The sequence below is a fragment of the Enoplosus armatus genome, chromosome 8 (assembly GCF_043641665.1).
Source record: "Enoplosus armatus isolate fEnoArm2 chromosome 8, fEnoArm2.hap1, whole genome shotgun sequence".
NCBI lineage: Eukaryota > Metazoa > Chordata > Actinopteri > Centrarchiformes > Enoplosidae > Enoplosus > Enoplosus armatus.
In genome coordinates, this window is record NC_092187.1 from 25630735 (window position 1) to 25653509 (window position 22775).

At 42.4% G+C, this 22775-nt stretch overlaps 2 protein-coding genes across 2 annotated transcripts in view; one reads left to right on the forward strand and one right to left on the reverse strand.

Moving 5' to 3' along the window:
* The window catches only part of gripap1 (GRIP1 associated protein 1), a 33429-nt gene extending 25784 nt beyond the window's left edge, over nucleotides 1–7645 (reverse strand). Inside the window, 8 exon segments of the mRNA XM_070910542.1 lie at nucleotides 1568–1607; nucleotides 1997–2163; nucleotides 2632–2791; nucleotides 3224–3331; nucleotides 3674–3700; nucleotides 3797–3858; nucleotides 5283–5349; nucleotides 7550–7645. Of these exon segments, the coding sequence (XP_070766643.1) occupies nucleotides 1568–1607; nucleotides 1997–2163; nucleotides 2632–2791; nucleotides 3224–3331; nucleotides 3674–3700; nucleotides 3797–3858; nucleotides 5283–5349; nucleotides 7550–7597 (679 nt within the window). The 5' untranslated portion in view covers nucleotides 7598–7645.
* Nucleotides 7646–8896: 1251 nt separating this feature from the next.
* The window catches only part of ptpn18 (protein tyrosine phosphatase non-receptor type 18), a 15657-nt gene continuing 1778 nt past the window's right edge, over nucleotides 8897–22775 (forward strand). Inside the window, exons 1-12 of the mRNA XM_070910543.1 lie at nucleotides 8897–8968; nucleotides 12276–12384; nucleotides 13692–13768; nucleotides 13947–14042; nucleotides 14300–14338; nucleotides 14781–14849; nucleotides 14999–15061; nucleotides 15967–16109; nucleotides 16496–16562; nucleotides 16904–16981; nucleotides 18061–18153; nucleotides 20509–20549. Of these exons, the coding sequence (XP_070766644.1) occupies nucleotides 8897–8968; nucleotides 12276–12384; nucleotides 13692–13768; nucleotides 13947–14042; nucleotides 14300–14338; nucleotides 14781–14849; nucleotides 14999–15061; nucleotides 15967–16109; nucleotides 16496–16562; nucleotides 16904–16981; nucleotides 18061–18153; nucleotides 20509–20549 (947 nt within the window). The remainder of the gene's footprint in view (nucleotides 8969–12275; nucleotides 12385–13691; nucleotides 13769–13946; nucleotides 14043–14299; nucleotides 14339–14780; nucleotides 14850–14998; nucleotides 15062–15966; nucleotides 16110–16495; nucleotides 16563–16903; nucleotides 16982–18060; nucleotides 18154–20508; nucleotides 20550–22775) is intronic.

Below are 22775 nucleotides of genomic sequence, written 5' to 3' on the forward strand. Positions count from 1 at the left end.
TAATAAGAATAAGAATAATGACACTGAGGAGCGGTGGAACTGTACTGTGACTAACAGATTAAAGCCCTGCTGCAGGTCAACAACAGCCAATATTTGAGACTTCCGGGTAACGAGCACCATAAAGGGCCACACTGGAGGGCTCACATGTTGGAATCTGTTATCAGGAGTTAGTTTCACTTCATTTCTATGGAAATCAGTTTGAGACATGAAACTCTGCGCAAAGAGATGATCCATCAATCCGTGAACTTGTTGTTAGTTTGATGAGTGTTGATGCAGTTTGGAGCAGGTTTTTACAAAAGTCTCTGAAGTGACACTGAAAGATCAGCGAGCGTAGCTGGACTGTCGAAAAGACGCAGTTGGAAACGTATTCATTCAAATTTCTATAGAATAAAAGTTTCATCTTAGTTTACCGCCCATTCAATGAGTTCGTTTTGGTCTGATTTGATCAAATAAACATACAGATAAATAAAACCACTTTACAAATGACTGAACACAACAATAACATCACAAGTGAAGTAAACGTCGACTCTGATGGATCATCTTTCTGTAGCAGGTGTCAACTCTCTGTGACCAGTTTGGTCCTTTAAGGATTTGATGAAGACGATTATGAGCAGATGAAGTCAATAAATAAAGTCTGACCATCAGGTTACTTCACTGAGGAACATGATACAAACTATGGAGCATGTTAAAGCATAACTCTGCTGATATTCTACATGTTTCTACATGTTCGGACTCAAAGCAGCAGTGAATGTTTCTACTAACCAGCCTGATATATCTTATTATTATTGTTATTATTATCATCATCACCATGAACACACACACTGTAGTTTATCTGGACTCAGTCCCACACACACCGTCCTGCTGCCACAAACACTCACTAGAGCTCCACATGTGGATTCATCCGCCGCTGAAAATAGTCCCCAACAGATGCACTATTTCCTGCTGTTAGTTTGATAAAAACTCCAGCGAGCAGCTGTTGGAGGGAATGACTGAGCCTTTTAAACATGAAACTATATATTTGTGAGGAGTTTTTAAAGATTGACGTCTTCAGCAGGAACCAATGAGCTGAGAGCCACAGACAGGAAGTGAGACAGGACGGAGAGACAGACTGACAGGTTGCTGGTTTGAGTCTGAACATGAGGTTTGATGATTATTAGAAACATATAGAATAACACCAGACTGACATACTCTAAAAGCCAAACGACAGCTGGAGAAACTGACTGTATGATTCAGTCTTTCATGTGTAAGAATGATTTAAATGTCTGATAATTGACACAATCTGACAAAACAAGCATTCAGTGTGTTCCTTTACAGACGTTCAGAGCAGAGAGTGTTTAGTGAAGGCCTCCTGCTCACTGGTCTATGAGTCGACCATTAACTGTGAAGCATTTCATGATTACTGGTTCAATCAACAGAACTATCTACAGCAACACAAACACTATTTCAATGCAAATACAGTTTTTCATTCTGACTGACCGGAGAGTTATTAAAGATCATGAGAGGACAGGAGTTATTGTTTTAAATGGAAATGCTGTGTAATAAGTACGAAAAGAAACGGTGAACTCACCATGTAGCTGTTTCCCTGTTTGTTCCAGCTGAGCCTCCGTCTGCAAACAGAAAATTACACCTTTAAAATACAGACGAATGTTTACAGAAATAATCAAATGTAGATTCTGGTATTTGTCAACCTGGGTGTTAATCTCACTTTTTTCTCCTTTAATTCTGTTGGATAATATTTTACTAACAAACGCTCTGGTGGAAATTTGAGGAACATGGACTCCAGCAAAAATGTTGAATTTTGGGACAATTTGTAGAGCGGTTAGCTCTGATCTACATCGTTCTTCCAGAGTCTGTTTTTCCCAAAAGTCAACATCAATCAGAGACGGAGAGTAAAACACAACACAATCCTCCAGCAGCATCACTGCTGCGGCTGCGTGTTAGCAGAGAAAACATGAAACAAATTAAATATTCCTTTAAGAAACTCCCCGTCAATCACCTGTTCCAGTCTGTCATTGGTTCCCTCTGCTGTTGGCTCCTCCCCTCTCCCTATGACATCAGAGACTCCGTTGGCGCTGGCAGACCCGTCGGTCTCCGTGGTAGCGCTCTGGTTGCCCTGGGCGACCGCCTGTCTCTGGAGCTCTTTGTCGTAGCGCTCCTGGAGGGCTGCAGGAGAATCACACCGTGTACCTGTCATTTATGTATCACACACACCTGAACTGCTCCACCTGCAGGAGCTTCTTCCACCTCCTTCCTCTGCCTCAGGTCCCGTGTTACTTCTCTTTTATTTGCTTCTCTTTGTGCAAATGTGTCGTTTTAGAGGTGGACTTAAAAATAAAAAGAACGTCCAAAACATATTCAATAAACTATCATATTTAAGAAGGTGGAATCTGAACTTTTAGCATTTTTGCTTGAAAAATTAGGTATCAATAGTCAGAATAATCAGTCGGTCGACCAACTGATTAATCGTTGAAACTGCTGTGGACACATTCACAGGTTTATTTTCATTGATATATTGTCAGTATTTTATTTCTTGCTGTTGAGTTTTATCTTTGAGGCGCTTCACTGAAACATGTAAACTGTTAACAGAAACACATTTTATAAAACACAGTTGTAGTTTTACAAACGTCCCACCTTTCATTTTCTTCTGGAGGGTGGAGTTTTCAGCCTGGAGGCGGAGCAGCTCTCCATCAACAGGACTGGAGGTGGGGTTGGGTGGGGGGCTGGATGCAGAGGCTCCTCCTTCCTTCAGGCCCTGGTTCTCCTGTTCCAGCTGCTCGATCTGCGTACACAGCTGCAAGAAACAATGCCGGTATCAACATTAAGTGTGGGAGGAGGTTCGAGCAGAGAGCCACAGACGATAACTAAAATAGAGAATAAAGTCAGACTTCAAATCCACTTTTGAGTTGCTCCGACTTTTAAAGACAGAATAATGAACTTAAAGTCATTTTATTCTTTGCGGTTCCTGTAATTCACCTGATGAGTTTTGTGTTTTATGTTCTCGGCCACAGCACTCGAGTAGAAGAGACGTTGAATCTCAGTGAGGCCTTTTCTTACGGCGTGTCTACAGGGGCTGCGTAACTGCAGTGACTGCAGTGAGTGAGTGATGGGCTCTGAACGCAGCCAAAGACGTGGCTGACCGACACTCTTTACTGTCCCTGAAGGCATCGTGTGCAGACTCAGTGTGGGTATACATTCGATCTGTTACTAGTAAAAGACCAGTCACCTTGGAGAGTTCAGTCATCAGCGTGCTGTTCTGCAGTCTGAAGTCTTCCTCCTGACTGTGGAGTTTCCCCTGAAGCATCTCATTCTCACTCAGCAACGCCTCCACCTCCTGCACCACCAACAACCACCACGTTACAACAAACGTCTTCAGTTCACGTTCTGACAGGAAACTTCTTTAATGTCTTTGGTACACAAAATGAATCCTGCAGCAGTTTGTGTGTCAATGTGAACGAACAAACAAACAAACAGGAGAAGATCTGAAAGATAAACTACAGTAACTTTGTAAAGTTGAGAGAATAAAAAGTGATATATAGAGATACAGATATGAATCTTAAGAAAAGTATGTGGGTTACAATCGCACGTGTGTGTGAAACGGGTGGTGACCAGTAGAGGGCGCTGGTGATCAGTGTGAACCTGTCGTAACCATAACAACCAAACAAGGAACACTCACCTGAGCTTTCTTGCTCTTGTTCAAAGCCTGAGGAGACAAACAACTGATCAACAGGAGCCAAATGAAATCTGAGAATTAAAGTCACACAGAAAATATTCTTTATAATAATCAAGTATCCGTCACCTTCTGAGCTTTGACAAAATCTCTTTCCAAAACCACATTCTTCTGCCGGACGGCGTTCAGCTCTGAAACCAACAACATCATCATCATTAGAACTGTTGGGAATGAACATTTTCACCCATCGGCCACATTATTGATCAATAACTAATCATTAACAGCTCATTAAATATAAAATACATCTTTCCTCTTTATTTAAACAGCTTGCTGAGTAACCTGAGTGAATCATAAATTAAATAAAACACAAGTCAATTATTCATTTCATGAAGAAAACAAAATGGCGCCTTCACTGAAGCTCCTCCCATCATTATCAACAAAAAGCAAATTCAAATGATTAAACTTAATAATTCTGTATAAATAAAGGACATCAAGAGGAAACCTTTCACTTACAGCTGTGAATCATTTCGGTTCATATGATTCAGCTGAAACTCATTAAACATGAACAGTGGAACATCCCGCAGCTCTGAGAGCAGGTTTAGAGTCAGAAGCTTCCTGCAGGTAGACGTCAAACTGCTGCTCTGTGTGCTGTAACCTGTTTTATTTATCTTGACCTTGTTGAGGGACAGTGGAACTGATGAGAGGTCAGTTACATCTCACTGCTCTGCTTTATGTAATCAGATGGACGCGTCATCAGTCATCACGCTGCTGCAGGAGTCTGTTATTGCACCAGCAGCCTCGACCAGATCTGTCGTCTTTTACAACCTCTTGGCTCACAAGTTTCAACATGAAAGGCTCACGTCAACACTCAGTGTCTCAGCACACAGATCCCTGAATCAATGCCACGTGAGGTTGCTAAACACTTTGCCGTGATGTCGTCAGTGACCGCCATCTCTTTCCTTTCTTTACAGTAAATGTTGTAATGCTCTCAGTTTCTATGTGATTTATGGTTTTGTACTTTCTCAGATTTCAGAATGACGCTGACTCACTGTGTTTTACATGATTGAACCTACAAGAGATTTAAACATATAATGTTTAGTCTTTAATAAACCCACAAACCTTATGGTCGATATAGAACAATCATAATCATGTTGCCTCTCGATCATCTATATTTACAGTAATACAGTATATTCCGTTTTTAAAAGCTAATCGCACTCATTAAAAATATGCATTTCTGTGTAGGTTGCACATTTCTTCATGTTGTTGTTTTATAGTTAGTTTTCATGTATTTGATCAGGAAGAGTCTTTGAGATCCAACACAACAAAACACATCACAGCACAGTATTGGACCAGTCTCTACTGGTATTTACTGGGATCAGAGTTAACCAGTCCTGGGATCAGCTCTGATGAACTGTAGCTTCAGACGTGATAGACTGATTAACATGAGCTAATGATGCTAATGCTATATGAGCTGCACACTGAAACTATTGTTTACAGTCAAGAGGAAAATGTGTGAACATTAATGCATTAATGTGGCGATGAAGAAGGCAGGCAGCACCTTTAACACAAGCATCATCATCATCATCAGTAAAAAAAGTACAGAGGTGTGTTTTACCAGACGTGTTCTTCCTGAGATCATCAGACAGCTGGTAGTTCTGAGTCCGCAGCTCCAACAGCTGAGCCTGCGCGCACGCGCACACACACACACACACACACACACACACACACACACACACACACACTATAACCTTAGATCGTCATCATTGCACATCGTGTTTAATCATCCTAATTTCACTCTGCTTTTAAACCTGAATCCATCATTTAAGGTGAAACGGTGAAACAGCTGCTTCAGTCAGCTTCCTGTTTGGCCGTAATGAAATGTAAGTAAATAACCTCATCTAATCTTATCCCCGTACATCACCTTCCAAGGGCAGAGGGTCACACAGTGCTTCACAAAAGAAACAAGGCAACCGACATGAACACAGACTGACGAAGAATGAAATGACACAAAGGTGAGTCTAAACAGGGGAGCTGTCCACGGATCTGAAGTCCAAAGGGAGTTAGTTCTTAAGTTTAGTTTTAATCTCGAGGACCTCAGAGACCTGCTGGTGATACAGGGCTGCAGTAGATCTCTAATGCAGGCAGCTGTCTGAACCCTGCAAAGCTCTGTACGTGATCACAAGAAGCTGGAACTGGATTCTGAATTTGACGAAGGGCCAGTGAAGAGAAATCTGTGTCACATGAGACCTTTCGGAGGACCTGATCTAAAGCGCTGCAGCAGCATTCTGTAAACGATCCAGGGATGTTCTGCTGAGGTGACGAGGGAGTTACAGCAGTGAAATGATCATTTCAGTCTCCGCTTGAGACACAACGGGTCTGAGTTTAGTTTCTCAGAACGCCATAAAGAAGCGTCACCTTGTAAACAGGCCTGAAACAAGGCCACTGCAAAATGAGTTCATCAGTAGAACACATCCCGTCCACTGGACCAGGTGTTCCCACCCCTTTACCCTGATCCTGGTGCAGCCTGCACTGCACCCACTACAAGGTACTCACTGCTGTAATCATTCTTAAGCTGTTTTGCAGAATGATGTATTTTCCTCACAGAGTTTGTGGGCTTGTTACCTAAATGAATGTTTCAGAGGCAGCCGGGAAAGAAACCCGCTGCCGTCAGTGTCAACTCACTGGAGTTGTATCTAAGGGAGAGAGGACACAACAGGCGAAGCTGAAGAGTTGTGATGACTTAAATAGATGATTGAAAGGTGGAGTGGAGATCAATACAATCACTGATATCAGAGTTATCGTACACTAACTACAAGTTTCCAACTTGTAAACGGTGTTCAAGCCAACTCCAAGTCATGATTACGGCTGGGAAACAAAATCACCACCGGATATATCCGACCAAACTGAATGGATGTGGTGTTGTATTATCACGGCAGACACACAGGGAGGTGGACCCTGAGCGTCTGTGTGGAGCAGACTGTTGCTAATGATTTCATAAAGGAAAATGAGAATAAAGCTTGTGAGTATTCGTCCTATATGTGAATTTAATGGCTGGTGGCACCCAGAGGGATTTCAAGAGACTTAATATAAACAAGTCGAGACTCTTACTTCCTCTGTGTTCTTTTGCAACAGCAGCACAGAGTTCATCAACCAACACGAGCTGAGCATGAAGGGGGACACATCATCTGAACAGTAACCGCCATCAGTGTCTGCAGTTAGCATGCTAACAGGTGTCTGCTTCATGTTTACATTCCGGCTGACTGACGGTCAACATGGATTTCCTTATTCATGAGCTGTAGCTTTGCATTAAAGACAGCCAACACTGAGCTGAGCAAACACAACAACAACAACACTGTGTGTGTGTGTGTGTGTGTGTGTGTGTGTGTGTGTGTTAGACCCCGTGACTCTCGTCGGGGCGAGAGTCCCGTGGATGCTAACATGTTAGCTCGCTAACTGACAGATAAAAATAAGGTTAGCAGCAGAGAAGCTACATGGAACCATTTTTTTCTGCTGCTCCTTCCAGAGGAGGAGGCTAAGCTAGGTTAGCTGACTAACCAATCGACACCGAGCTAGCTTACTGTACACTGTCAACAGAGATGCTTCTAGCAGTTTATTATCATTCAGATCGATAACCCAGCTCAGACTGACCCTCACCTCCCTGACATTATTCAGTTAATACCGTCAGCCCTCTCTGCCGAGCTAACGCTGAACACCGTTAACTAACGCTACTCCCACCCTAATGGCTAACGGTTAGCACCAGTGAGCTAACGTCCCTGACAGTGATGCCGCACCTGGCTACTGTGTGACAGGTGTTATTCACAGAGCTGACAGCTACCTGTGCGCGAGCCCACCGGCCCGAAAAAACAATAACGTTTTTCTCACCTGCATCCGATGAAACTCCTCCTCTGACAGAGCCTGCGACATGGCCATGACTACCTGGGCTGCTAGCTAGCAGGCTAAGCTAGCGGAGGAGACGGAGCGGCTAACAGAGAGGAGGAGAGCAGCACAGAGCAGGAGACCGGATAGAGCTCTCACTCTGACTCTGTTTCCGTGAACCAAGAAGGAACTACAGTGTTTTCAGCTGGCGCCAAACTCTGTCTGCTGCCCCCCCACCCCGTGTGCACCAATAGTTATAATCCAGTAATATAACAGATATTTTGTAATTTTGCATAATGGGTACTTTAAGTAGTGTACAAGTGTAGTATTATTATTTTTACTGAATACTTCTTCTGCCGCTGGTTATAGATGAAACCTGTGAAACAGAGGGGCAGCCTTCTGTAAACCTTTGAGACCTCTACAGGCCTCCTCATCTGTCTGATCCCTTTCTTTAACATGAAAAGATTAAAGTAGATGAAAAGTTAAGTTCTAAGTTACAATTATGAGATGCCGTAATACTAAATACTTAGCCAACATTTTGTATCTCGTCGTTTTCAAATAGCGACTGCAGACACAGATGTAACTAAAGATGGCTCTGTTCCATCTAAGGGTTTCAGTCACTGAGCCGGCAGACACAATGCAGACACAATGCTCCTTCCCTGCTGTGACATGTCAGCATGTTTATTATTATCTTGGGCCAACAACATATACACTGGTGTGATTATGAGGATGTTTAAAAGCCCTGCAGCTCTTTCTCCACGTGCTGCCTGCACACACTCAGGTGAAGCTGGCTGTGTATACATGTTGTAAGTTTAGTTTCACATTCACGTGTTGTCTGAAGGAAATATCTCTCAGTGAAGTAATCAAGTCGTCGTCCTGAACTTTCTGTTATTTCATCCAAAGTTTCTTCACACTTCCTCCTGCTGTGGTTCTCAATTATCATGTTAAATCATTAACTAACAGAGTTAAATACAGAGGCTGACCTGAGAGAGAGACAGAGAGAGAGAGAGACAGACAGAGAGACAGAGAGAGAGAGAGAGAGAGAGAGAGACAGACAGAGAGAGAGACAGAGAGAGAGACAGAGAGAAAGAGACAGAGAGAGAGAGACAGAGAGAGAGAGAGACAGACAGAGAGACAGAGAGAGAGAGAGACAGACAGAGAGACAGACAGAGAGAGAGAGACAGACAGAGAGACAGAGAGACAGACAGAGAGAGAGAGAGACAGAGAGAGAGAGAGAGTTTTATTCATTTCAGTTTTGGTTGGTCAGCCTGCAGCCACAGCTCCGTCAGTCAGAGCCGCTCGGCTCAGGTGTTTCATGTCCTCTGATGTTTGTTGGATGTTATTTGATGCGACATGGAGCTGCTGCCCTCCCTGCTGTCCTCTCTGACGACTGTGGATCCCGGGACTCTGGATCAGGAGTACAATGTGAGTGTTTCATTTTCACACCTCAAGGCGCAGGTTTAAATTTAGGTTTAGAATTGAGTTTAGGTCACGGTTAAAACAGGACTTGCCGTGTTGACGGTGATGATATTTGTTTGATACGTATTTAATAGAAAATATAAATAAAAATGACTTTATAAAACTCACAAGAGAATTTCTGGACCTAAACATGAAGTGAAAAGAGGATTGAGAAACGCTGGTGTCAGAGCTGAGGTTAGCGCTGATGGTGAAGTAAGTTTCTGTGTGCCACACACTTACTGAACATACAAACTTCTGCATGTTGTATGTGGTTTCTCTGCTCGTCCTCTGCGGATGATTCACTCCTCCGGTCTTCTCCTGCCACACAGCAATGAGGATAAGTCTCTTGCTTTCCTGGAAAAAGCTGCTGTTTTACTGGTTTGATCTCTGCGTTTAATATTCAAACGAGCTGCAAATAATCTGATAAACTGGCTGAGCTGTGTGACGTCCAGCTGCTTTGTGTAAAACATGCAAAGCTGTCTGTAAGAGCATTGTACATAAGTTAGCCTGTTGGCCTTCAGGGCATCTGAAATCTGAAATATCAGAGCTGAGAAACTTTCACTTCTGCAGCAAGAACAAGAGGCATGAACGCACATCACAGCGTTATTCCATTACAAGACGTCTGCGTGGACAGTGTGTTACGACTCTCACACACTCACACACACTTGGTTGTCTGACTTCACACTGAATAATATGATATTTGTGGACTTCTGAGAGAACATTCAGTGTCTTCTGCCTTCTGTCCACTGACCAAAGGAACGAAGGTCAGCTGGTGCATCAACAGTTGATGCTAACAGAGCCGAGCTGTGGTGACCTGAAGGACCTGAACCTGAGTGTGAACCACAGTTAGACTTCTTACAGACTGAGACTCTCCTGTTAGCTTCATCTGTCAGCGCAAATGACGCCTTCATCATTCAAAACGTCATCGAACATACGCTTCAGTGACATCACAACAGGCCAGAATATTAAACACAAAACTCCAGGAGGTATTTGTATTTTCCTTTCCTTCTCCATCTTATGTTACTTTATACTTTCCTCTGATTCTGATTATTAATACAGAATAAATGATGATATATTGATATAGATGAAGCTCCCCAGCAGTACACGAAGTAGTTCAAATGAGCTGCAACATTAGTGACATTTATACATTAATGCCTCACTAATTATAATCCAGTCATATAATATATATTTTTCTGAAATGAGTCATTTTGCATAACTAGTGCAGAGATAATGACAAGGCCTTCCATTTCAGTTAGATGAGAACTTTACTTCTAAATGCTGGACTTACTTGTAACAGAGTATTTCTACACTGTGGTATCAGTACTTTTACTGATTATTAAGTAAAAGATCTGAAGACGTCTTTCACCACTGACGGTGTTTAATGTGCGTATGAAGCGTCACATCCTCTTCTCAGTTCACGCTTACGTAACCTGAAGCTCTCAATATAAATCTGTGGGCAGAGAGACGAGAAGCAGGCAGAAATAAATAACCTGCAGGGTTCATCAGAGCAGGTCTGAACCACACACACACACACACACACAGCATGTGTTGCTGTCTCTGTCCACCTGAGAGTCCCCTCTGTCTCTGCTATCATGTCCTCTGATCAAAGGAACAAAGGTCTGCAGTGTTTAAACCCTCCTCCGTGTTTTAAAGTGTGTTTGCATACATTTAAGCATGTTATATTGTTGGTCGGGCCGTTCAGGACGCTCATCATCATTTATTTTGTATTAATAATCAGAATGTGGTGTAAGAATCTGCTCAGGTCTTCACCAGGTTGTCAGGGACCTTTCTACAAGTAGTCGACCCTTCAGCTTACAAAGTTAAATCTCCTACAACTGTGGCTGAGTGTTATTTTATTTCTGATCATGTTCATCATCTGACCCACTTTGTCCTCTGTGAGCGTGCACAGTGTGTCCTAGTTTTCATTTCCTGCTTCCTCAAACTGTCGTGTTTCAGAGGAGCGTAACAACCTGAGTGTGTTTTAAGGTGAGTCTGCAGGTCGGCCGTTTGTTCCTGTGTGGCAGCGGAGGTTAGTCAATAATCCTGCTTCCTCATTCTCTGTGGACGCTCTCTCAGGTTGGGTCATTATTAACTCACCGGAGCCGCTTCCTTGTTGTCGTTGTTCCTGAAATGATTCATGTGACCTGTTGACGCACCTGAGACGCTGCTCTGCCTCGGTCTGCTCTCCGGTTAAAGTCTAGTGATATTCAATCAAAACATCTCATGTTCACACTCAAAGCAGCAGTGAATGTACTAACTATCTAACCTGATATATAGCTTACTATTATTATTATTATTATTATTATTATTAAAACTCACTCATGAAACTATATATTTGTGAGGTGTTTTTAAAGATTGTAGGAAGTAAAGCCTACTATATACTGTATATTGTAAGGTGCTTCTTTTATTCATTTATAATTGCATAAGTGGGTATATATGTATATATTTATACATATATTTTTTTTTTGTTTTTTTTGCCAAATCTATCTCACTGTGTGTGAACAGAGAAAATGAGGATGTGAGTTTTGACACTTCTGAAGCTCTTCTGAACCATAATGAGATTCTTACCCATGATGCCACAGGAATTAGCTCACGTATCCATAGTAACCTGGTTCAGCTCTGACTCAGTTGAAAAATAAAATAAAGCTTTCTAATGGTCAACATGTTTTAAAGACATGCTGCATCATTTCCACACTTTGCTGTTGTGGTAAAGATCACTGCAGCTTTATTTCACTACATCTTTCCAACATTCAGCAGATGTGTTATTGTGCTGAGAGAAGCTGCACACTGCCAGAAAAGAAGCGCCGAACTTTAAATATTAATTTGGGGAATTGTTGCAGGTTGAATCTCTCCGTCCTCTGGGCTACAGTAGCAGTGTGTGGCTGGGACGGTGTCCATTAGGACAGAGACACATCAAGTTTAACTTTCTGTTGACTTTTATCTTCACATTCTGCGCCCTGCTGTTTGACATGAGCAGAAAATCTACGTCTCTCTGTTTTTGTTCTCTTTGACTGTGTTTGCCTTTCTGATATTATTCCTCTTTTCCACCAAAAGGCCTATGTTTGTTTTTCTTCTTCAAATTCAGTTGTATTATTTGTTTTTTAATAATTGGACCTGCAGTTCATTAAGAGAAAAGTTATCATGATCTTTTTCTTTATTTTGTACTTCCTGTTTGTAGCTGACTGTTAATTGTCATGTTTTTATCACATCATAGAATTCACATCAGATAATATATAATATATATACTTTATGTGTGTGTGTGTGTGTGTGACAGGTGGTGCGTTCACAGACCTTGATGTTAAAGAGAGACCTCAGTTGGACCACTGAGGCCGGAGCTCTGAAGGAAAACATCAAGAAGAACAGATACAAGGACATCCTGCCATGTATGAACACACTTCCTTCACTGTGTCCTCATTTCCTTCCTTCCTTCCTTCCTTCCTTCCTTCCTTCCTTTTCTCTCCTGTCTACAAGCCGAGTAACAAACTCTGGAAGATACCTACGTGATTTGATAAACTCAGGCTGCTGAAGCCTCATATTATCTTCAGTGTTACCAGGGCTGGAAGAAGTACTCAGATCCTTTACTCCAGTAAAGGTAACAATACAACAATGTATACAATGCGAAAGTCCTTCAGTCAAAATCCTACTTGAATAAAAGTACAGTTAGCTAGTTTAACTACTTTATATACAGTTAGCTAGTTTAACTACAGTTAGCTAGTTTTAACCACTTCATATACAGTTAGCTAGTTTAACTACTTTATATACAGTTAGCTAGTTTTAACCACTTCATATACAGTTAGCTAGTTTAACTACTTTATATACAGTTAGCTAGTTTTAACCACTTCATATACAGTTAGCTAGTTTAACTGCTTTATATACAGTTAGCTAGTTTTAACTACTTTATATACAGTTAGCTAGTTTAACCACTTCATATACAGTTAGCTAGTTTTATCTACTTTATATATAGTTAGCTAGTTTTAACTACTTTATATACAGTTAGCTAGTTTAACCACTTCATATACAGTTAGCTAGTTTTAACCACTTCATATACAGTTAGCTAGTTTAACCGCTTTATATACAGTTAGCTAGTTTAACCACTTTATACAGTTAGCTAGTTTTAACTACTTTATATACAGTTAGCTAGTTTTAACCACTTTATATACAGTTAGCTAGTTTAACTGCTTTATATACAGTTAGCTAGTTTAACCGCTTTATATACAGTTAGCTAGTTTAACCACTTTATACAGTTAGCTAGTTTTAACTACTTTATATACAGTTAGCTAGTTTTAACCACTTTATATACAGTTAGCTAGTTTAACTGCTTTATACACAGTTAGCTAGTTTAACCGCTTCATATACAGTTAGCTAGTTTAACCACTTTATACACAGTTAGCTAGTTTAACCGCTTTATATGCAGTTAGCTAGTTTTAACCACTTTACTATGTGAGAAGTTTAAAGGGGAATGTCTCTTTTGCGAACATCTTAAATATGACAAAGTGCACTTCACACTCAAGAATTCGAAAGCCAAAACATTTGCTGCATGTTTTTAAATGTAAAATATCTATCTGTAAAGTTAAACGTAGTGGAGTAGAAGTATAAAGTAGCAGAAATGGAAAGACTCAAGACAGACTTGAAAAGCTGTTAACCTTCAAAAGTGTGTTGATGCATTGTGTGTGTGTGTGTGTGTGTGTAGATGACCAGTCTCGGGTGGTGTTGTCTCTACCAACCACAGACTTCGACTCTGACTACATCAACGCCAGCTTCATCAAGGTCACCAGTATTGTACTTTTTACTCCACGAGATGAAGAGCTAATAAAATATGATAGAAAATAAATATTAATATATATAATATATAAAATATTACAGCTGAAGAACAACTGAAACGCTTGGCAGCCTCTCAGTTCTCTGTGCTGCTGCTGTGGCTGTAATGTTGGTGTTTGTCCTGCAGGGGGCGTCAGCAGACAGCAGGTACATCGCCTCCCAGGGTCCCCTCAGCTCCACACTCACGGACTTCTGGAGGATGATCTGGCAGCATGACGTCAAGGTCCAACACAAACCATGAACCTTTCATGTCTAGTTACTGCCCAGGAATTAGTCTGAGTCAGACATGCACTGAAAATTATACATTTACTAGACTTCAATAACTCATGCTTGATGTAATTAGTACAACTGAAATTTAATTAATAATGTTTTCATCATCAGATGAAATCATCAGTTTCCCCTCATTAGGCTCTGACTGTGTGTGTGTGTGTGTGTGTGTGTGTGTGTGTGTGTGTGTGTGTGTGTGTGTGTGTGTTTCAGGTGATAGTCATGGCCTGCAGAGAAATAGAGATGGGAAAGGTAAATAAATAGATAAATAAAATACAACATACACATTTTCTTCCAACACAACACATCTGTTTTGCAAGGAAAAGAAAAAAAACTTAACTTAATATCTTAAAAGTACTTCATCATAATTTTGACTTGAATGTCATCAGTTTAAGTTAGTACTTTTGACTAGTACGTCATTATTGGGAAAATTGTGACTCATTACATCATCATTTTATGTGAGAATTATAATTGTTATTAATGTATAAAATGTATCTTATCATTATTATTTATCTCTTCTAATTACAGTTTCTAGCAGAAATTATTCAAATCTGTACATTTATTTAAATGTATATGTAATAAATTTGACGTTTACATTCAACTTCTTCTTGCAGATAAATGAAAAATCATCTCTGTTAAAGCTGAATGTGTGTTTTCATTGAGATGAACTGTGGTGATGTTTTGTCCTCTGCAGAGGAAGTGTGAGTGTTACTGGGCTCCAGTTCATCAGTCTGCTGCATTTGGACCATTTACTGTCTGCAACGTGAGAACGCACACACACACACACACACACACACACACACACACACACACACACACACACTGAGATTAGACATATGATGTAAAGTAAGTAAAACTTCAGAGAGCAGTTCATACCTTCATAACTGACTGGTTGTTCCTGTGTGTGTCCAGCAGGGGGAGACATGTCCTCATGAAGACCTGGTGGTCAGAGCTCTGACTGTCACGTACCAGCAGGTAAGAGCTTCACATTAGATCGGATGAGATCAGATTAGGATGAATGCGGGAGGCGGTCATTACAGGAGTGAACAAGTTGTATTTTAGTTTAACTTGTGTTTGCATCTGTCTTCACCAGATTATCAGTGATGTCCTTTGAGTTCTTTAAGACAAAACTATCAGGAATAAGTTTTTATCCACTTAAACCAGTCCAATCAAACAGTTAATTAAAACAGGCTTTAATCATCAATACGACTGTAAACAGTGAGTGGGATCAGATCAGTTGGCTGATTGCTAAATGACAGCATCCCATGCTAATATGTGTGTCAGCTGGGTATTAATTCTCCCCGACTTCAGTCAACTGCAGTTTCAGTTAGCTGTTAGCAAACGTAAGCCTTTAAAGAGCAATTTAAAACCTAGTTTTAACTTGAAAACATTTACACACTCAAGCTGGATTGATTTTCTTCCCTTTTAAAAGAGCAGTTTCCTCCAGCTTCACCACCATCAGTGACGTGGACCAGCAGAGCAGAAGCTTTTCACTGTGTTTTAAATTCAACTGTAAACTGTGTTGTTAAACAACATAATAATAGTGTCATTTATGACACATCTTACTTTTACTCACTGAATCTTCTTGTCTGACTCTGGGGAGGACAGAACAGGTTTTTTCTCTCAAAAGCTTCACAAAAAATGGTCAAATATTCATCATTTTGTCTTCTGAATCAAGAACTTTACAACTGATGAACATCTTCGTTTTGTCTTTAAACACCACGGTTAGAATTTCTAGGACTCATGACTTTGACCACATAGATGTGCGTGTGTTTCTACATTTTCCCCCAAATATGTATCTTTGCTTATTGTAGAAAAGTGTTCAGTGTATGAACCTCTTCCTCCTCCTCCTCCTCCTCCTCCTCCTCCTCCTCCTCCAGGACAGCCGTTCAGTGATTCAGTATCAGTTCCTGTCGTGGCCGGATCACGACGTTCCCTACGAGCCTACAGGAGTCCTGGACCTGCTGGAAAGAGCCAGAAACAGCCAGGGAACACACACCTCGCCTCTGCTGATACACTGCAGGTACACACACACACACACACACACACACACACACACTCCATCCGTCTCTAAACGGCTGTTAATTCCACATCATTACTGACGCTTGTTTTTGCCAGCAGTACAGATCGCAGGTCAGATGGTCATTAACATTCAACAGGCCATATCACACATATGGCAGCTTATCTCACACACACACACACACACACACACACACACACACACACACACACACTCACACACACACACACACACACACACACACACACACACACACAGAAAGCAGGAGGCTGTGAATATGCAGCAGGTAACACCTGCTAACGATGGCACAGTTAACATGCACACTGCATCTGTTCTGTGTGTGTGTGTGTGTGTGTGTGTGTGTGTGTGTGTGTGTGTGTGTGTTACAGTGCGGGCTGTGGGAGGACAGGAGTCATCTGTGCTCTCGACTACATCCATGACCTGCTGGTTACCAAGGTAACACATGACTATAAAGCCACTTTTAATTCAGAGAAATACTGCAATACTCAGTACTACTTGTACTATACTCAGTACTACTTGTACTATACTCAGTACTACTTGTACAAGTGTAATAGTTAACTTTCTGATCCCAAATCATTTCACTGTTACAGATAAAGTCCTGAGAGTTCAGTACATTTATGTTTTTTAGGGTTATTGATGACAGGCTGTGTGAAGGGTTGAATGACTGTACAGATGACGATGATGATGATGATGATGATGATGATGATTGTAGTGGACCAGCTGAACCCGACTGTGTCTCTGAGAGTTTCTCCAGTGTGTCGTGTTGTTTCCTGCAGCAGATCACGACAGACTTCAGCATCATGCAGATCGTCCTGGAGCTGCGGAGGCAGCGACCGTCTGCGGTCCAAACTAAAGTAGGTAGTTTCATTTAGTGTCTGATACTTTTGTGTGGGGAGAATAAACCTGTTTTAAACCTTTTATATCAGTTAGAAAAATAAGCATCTGATCAAAGAATCAGTGTCACAGTCAAAGTTAGTGGAACTAATATTTTGAAGTGTAAAACAGTTCATTTGGTTGTTGGGAAAACAGATGATAAAATATATTTAAGGAGTCTTTTATTCACCCAAACATGAAAGACACAAGTTACACAATCTGCTTCAAAGTTCTGGATCCATAACAACAGAACAGAACTCAACAAACCCAACTGACCTAATAAACGTCTTCTTCTTTTAACGCTGCACTGCAGCCGGCGGAGCATTATCGCCTCCAGCTGCACAGTTACAAACGACATCAGAGTCTTGTAGAGCGAAGAGCTTCAGAACCAAACATCCACAACTGTTTACAGAGACTGTTTCAGGGTCCGTGTTTTTAATCCCTTTACGTTGCAGTTCGTTCCTGCCGTTACTGTCTTTTATTATTAAGAAGAATGACCACCGTCTCTCACAGTTTCTGCTCGGAAGCTTTCTGATGACGTGAAGCGATGAATTTAGTTTGACTTAACAAACCGAACACAGAGGGGAACAGATGTGATGGCTGGTCAGAAAAACACAACCAACTCAACTACAAATGACTCTTTCAGTATAATTATTTTAACAATTATCCAAAAGAAAAACACCGAAAACTAACATACTGTAAAGGAATTTATAGGAAACAAAATCTCTGAACTGAAAATCCTCCTGAATATTCTAAATCAGCTCTGAGTGTGAAACAGAAACTTTTATCTGTTTGCTGATCTGTGTGAATGTGATGAGGTGCTCGAGGTCAACAAGCTAAATGAGGAGAAAATGAACCATTAAGTGTTTCAACTGTCCAGAAAAGTGAGTGCAGGAAGGGATTAAAGGGACCCTCAGTGTTTTACTTCATCTTCAGAAAGCTTCAGCGTGCGCACAATAGACATTCTGCCAAGGAACGAGTGGATGTGGGCGGGATGTGAGAACTCCAGCGTGCCGACAGTCTGACGATAAAGAGATGAACTTCTCTTTCCTCTCTGCAGGATCAGTATCAGTTCATCTTCACGGCTGTCGTCTGTATGTTCGAACGAGTCCTGCAGTCGGCCGGTCGTCAGTTCTACTGCAACGCGCCCGAGGTAAAACACACAAAAGGTCAAAGTTGTGTTTCATTGACTACAAGTGTCAATTAAACCAGAGTGTCGGAGTCGGTGGTGGAGGAAGTAGAAAGAGAGCAGCTGCAGAAAGAGGAAGTGAAGTTCACTTCCTGTATGTAAATCCACTGCAGACGGTTTGAGAGCAGAAAGAGAGACAGAGAGAGAGACAGAGACAGAGAGACAGAGAGACAGAGACAGAGAGACAGAGAGAGAGACAGAGAGAGAGACAGAGAGACAGAGAGAGAGGGGGGGGTGCTGGTCAACATTTCATAGGAAGAAATCAACTAAAACTCAAGTAGAAGGATGGACGTCACACGCTGACAGGTAGGTCCTCTTTACACCAGATTATAACTTTAAAAACACCTCATCAAGCTGCAGGAAGAGACTCAGGCGCGACATGAATACATACTCCTCATTCCTGATTCAGTTCACAGAGAGTCGGTTTGTCTCTTTATGGGTAAAGAAGGAGATCTTCAGCTCAATGACACAACATTACTTCATATTGCTCAATCCGAAAGAGAAACGCTGATATTTAGAAACTCATTTCTACTCAGTTATCCTCTGGAGGAAGTACTCAGATCCTTTACTGCAGTAAAAGTACTAATACCACACTGAAACAAATACTCTGTTACACTAGTATAATCAGTCAGATGTCCTTAAAGTCTTCCAGCAGTCAGATGTCCCCCTGTGTCTGTCCCCCTGTGTCTGTCCTCCTGTGTCTGTCCTCCTGTGTCTGTCCTCCTGTAACTGTCCTCCTGTAACTGTCCTCCTGTGTCTGTCCCCCTGTGTCTGTCCTCCTGTGTCTGTCCTCCTGTGTCTGTCCCCCTGTGACTGTCCTCCTGTGTCTGTCCTCCTGTGACTGTCCTCCTGTGACTGTCCTCCTGTGTCTGTCCTCCTGTAACAGTCCTCCTGTAACTGTCCTCCTGTGTCTGTCCTCCTGTGTCTGTCCTCCTGTAACTGTCCTCCTGTGTCTGTCCTCCTGTGTCTGTCCTCCTGTGTCTGTCCTCCTGTGTCTGTCCCCCTGTGACTGTCCTCCTGTGTCTGTCCTCCTGTAACAGTCCTCCTGTAACTGTCCTCCTGTGTCTGTCCTCCTGTGTCTGTCCTCCTGTGTCTGTCCTCCTGTGTCTGTCCTCCTGTGACTGTCCTCCTGTGACTGTCCTCCTGTGTCTGTCCTCCTGTAACAGTCCTCCTGTAACTGTCCTCCTGTGTCTGTCCTCCTGTGTCTGTCCTCCTGTAACTGTCCTCCTGTGTCTGTCCTCCTGTGTCTGTCCTCCTGTAACAGTCCTCCTGTAACTGTCCTCCTGTGTCTGTCCTCCTGTGTCTGTCCTCCTGTGTCTGTCCCCCTGTGACTGTCCTCCTGTGACTGTCCTCCTGTGTCTGTCCTCCTGTGTCTGTCCTCCTGTAACAGTCCTCCTGTAACTGTCCTCCTGTGTCTGTCCTCCTGTGTCTGTCCTCCTGTGTCTGTCCTCCTGTAACAGTCCTCCTGTGTCTGTCCTCCTGTGTCTGTCCTCCTGTAACAGTCCCCCTGTGACTGTCCTCCTGTGTCTGTCCTCCTGTAACTGTCCTCCTGTGTCTGTCCTCCTGTGTCTGTCCTCCTGTTATAGATTCTGTCATTAGAGGATTATTCCTCCTCATTAATGTGAAGCAGGATGTTGCTGTTGGAGTTGAGGTGGAGCTCATTCTGAACTATCAGCTAATGATTATTAGTTCACTGTGGATGAATCAGCTGATTATTTCCTCCATTAATGGATCGATCGTTTGGTCACAATGACTCAGAGCCCAAAGTGACGCCTTCACAAAGCTCCACATTATTATTAACAGCATTCAGAGGGAAACAGCACATCTGCATCTGAGAGCTTGTTTCTTCTTCATGTATAATATCTGCACTTTTGTTAAGGTTAAGGTTTGAAGACTGGGACTAAACTCAGGTCTCTACACGCCCCCCCCCCCCCCCCCCCTCCTCCAGCTCTACTATACCTACATTCTGGACACACACTTAAACTGAACGTACACGGTGAACATTATAACCGTTTAATGACACAAAACATATGACGATCTCAACATTTACCTGCTGTTAGAACAGTAAACAGGGTTTCTGCAGGTTCACATGTTGCATTTCAGACCTTTTTAATGCCACATAGAATGCAATGTAATACCTGTTTCACCATCAAACAGCAGAGAGTAAAGCCCATTTTATTTATTTACCAAGTGCATGAATGTATTTACGTTTATATCACATTCATGTCAGCTGAATATAACAATAATTCCTACTAATATCATTCATTAACCATTAAAACGACCTGAACTCAACTGGACTATTTTCTGTTTGATCATCAGCTGAAGAAACCCACAAGAACACCTGCGTCCCCCACCAAGAGGTATCTGTCTGTCTGTCTGTGTGTCTGTCTGTCTGTCTGCCTGTCTGTCTGTCTGTCTGTGTGTCTGTCTGTCTGCCTGTCTGTCTGTCTGTCTGCCTGCCTGCCTGCCTGTCTGTCTGTCTGTCTGTCTGTCCGATCTGTCTGTCTGCTGGCAGAGAGGCAGACACATAGGATGTCTCACCCCAAGGTGTTACATTAACACTTTCTCACCCTCCTTTTTCCATTCCTCCATTCCTCCATCCCTCCATCCCCATATGTTACCACATTACCATGGAAACGGAGAAGAGAGAGGCCAGAGGGGAGGAGAGCTGGGGGAGGAGGAAAAGACGGTTTAGAGGAGAGGAGAAATGACAGGGAGGAGGAGGAAATAAATAAAAGATGAGGTGTCGAAGAAAAGTGAAGGAAAGAAGACAGCGAAGTAGGAGAGGAAGGAAAACAGGTGAGGGGGGTGAGAAGAGGAGGAGAGTCTGAGAGGTGATGGATTAACAACAGAGAGAGGAAGGAGACAGGAAGTAGACAAAAGAGAAGTTGAGAGGAGGTGAAAAGAGAAGAGTGTAAAGAAGAAGGGGGTGGTGAGAGAGGAGAAGAAGGTGAGAAATTAAAGGAAACAAGAAAGGAGAGGAAAGGAAACAAGGAAATAAGAGGAGAGGAGAGGAAACAAGAGAGGAGGAGGGGAGAGGATGATGATGATGATGAAGAAACCAGTCAGAAACCAGACTTCACCTCCTGTGTGGCTACAATCAGAGTAACCATGACAACTGCAGTCACACGGCCAGAGCAGGAAGTTGAGAGTAGAGTGACTTCCTGCTGAGATGTAAATATGCAGCTGCACGAGTGTTAAACTGACAGTGTGTTCAGTTTGTGTCATGTTCATGACCCCACCGAGGAAGACTACTCATCTGTAGGAGCAAAGTTACCTTCGGCGTTAATTAGCTCACAGCTAGCTCAGCTACGTGACACTCGACTGTCCTACTGCTATTACAGACACCTGAACTAACCGCAGACACTCGACTGTCCCGCTGTTATTACAGACAGTGAACTAACCGCAGACACTCGACTGTCCCGCTGTTATTACAGACACCTGAACTAACCACAGACACTCGACTGTCCTTCTGTTATTACAGACAGTGAACTAACCGCAGACACTCGACTGTCCTACTGCTATTACAGACAGTGAACTAACCGCAGACACTCGACTGTCCTACTGCTATTACAGACACCTGAACTAACCACAGACACTCGACTGTCCTACTGCTATTACAGACAGTGAACTAACCGCAGACACTCGACTGTCCTACTGCTATTACAGACACCTGAACTAACCACAGACACTCGACTGTCCTACTGTTACTACAGACACCTGAACTAACCGCAGACACTCGACTGTCCTACTGCTATTACAGACACCTGAACTAACCACAGACACTCGACTGTCCTACTGCTATTACAGACACCTGAACTACCCACAGACACTCGACTGTCCTTCTGTTATTACAGACAGTGAACTAACCACAGACACTCGACTGTCCTACTGCTATTACAGACAGTGAACTAACCGCAGACACTCGACTGTCCTACTGCTATTACAGACAGTGAACTAACCACAGACACTCGACTGTCCTTCTGTTATTACAGACAGTGAACTAACCGCAGACACTCGACTGTCCTTCTGTTATTACAGACAGTGAACTAACCGCAGACACTCGACTGTCCTACTGCTATTACAGACAGTGAACTAACCACAGACACTCGACTGTCCTTCTGTTATTACAGACAGTGAACTAACCACAGACACTCGACTGTCCCGCTGTTACTACAGACAGTGAACTAACCACAGACACTCGACTGTCCCACTGTTACTACAGACAGTGAACTAACCACAGACACTCGACTGTCCCACTGTTACTACAGACAGTGAACTAACCACAGACACTCGACTGTCCCGCTGTTATTATTGAAAATCGATTCCAATTTTTCAGTTTAAAGGAATCATTCCACATTTTGGGAAATGCTAAATAAGTTTATTACAAGGCTGGAGTCAGGACGTAGTTAGCCTAGCTTAGCATAAAGGCTGTAAGCAGGGGGAAACAGCTAGCCCGGCTTTGTCCAGCACCTCTGAAGCTCACTGATCAACATGTTGTGAACAAAGTGAAATGTAAAAGACACAGCTTGTGTTTCTGCTGGAGCTGTTTGTTAGCTTTGTTAGCAGCTAGCATTCTTCTCTCT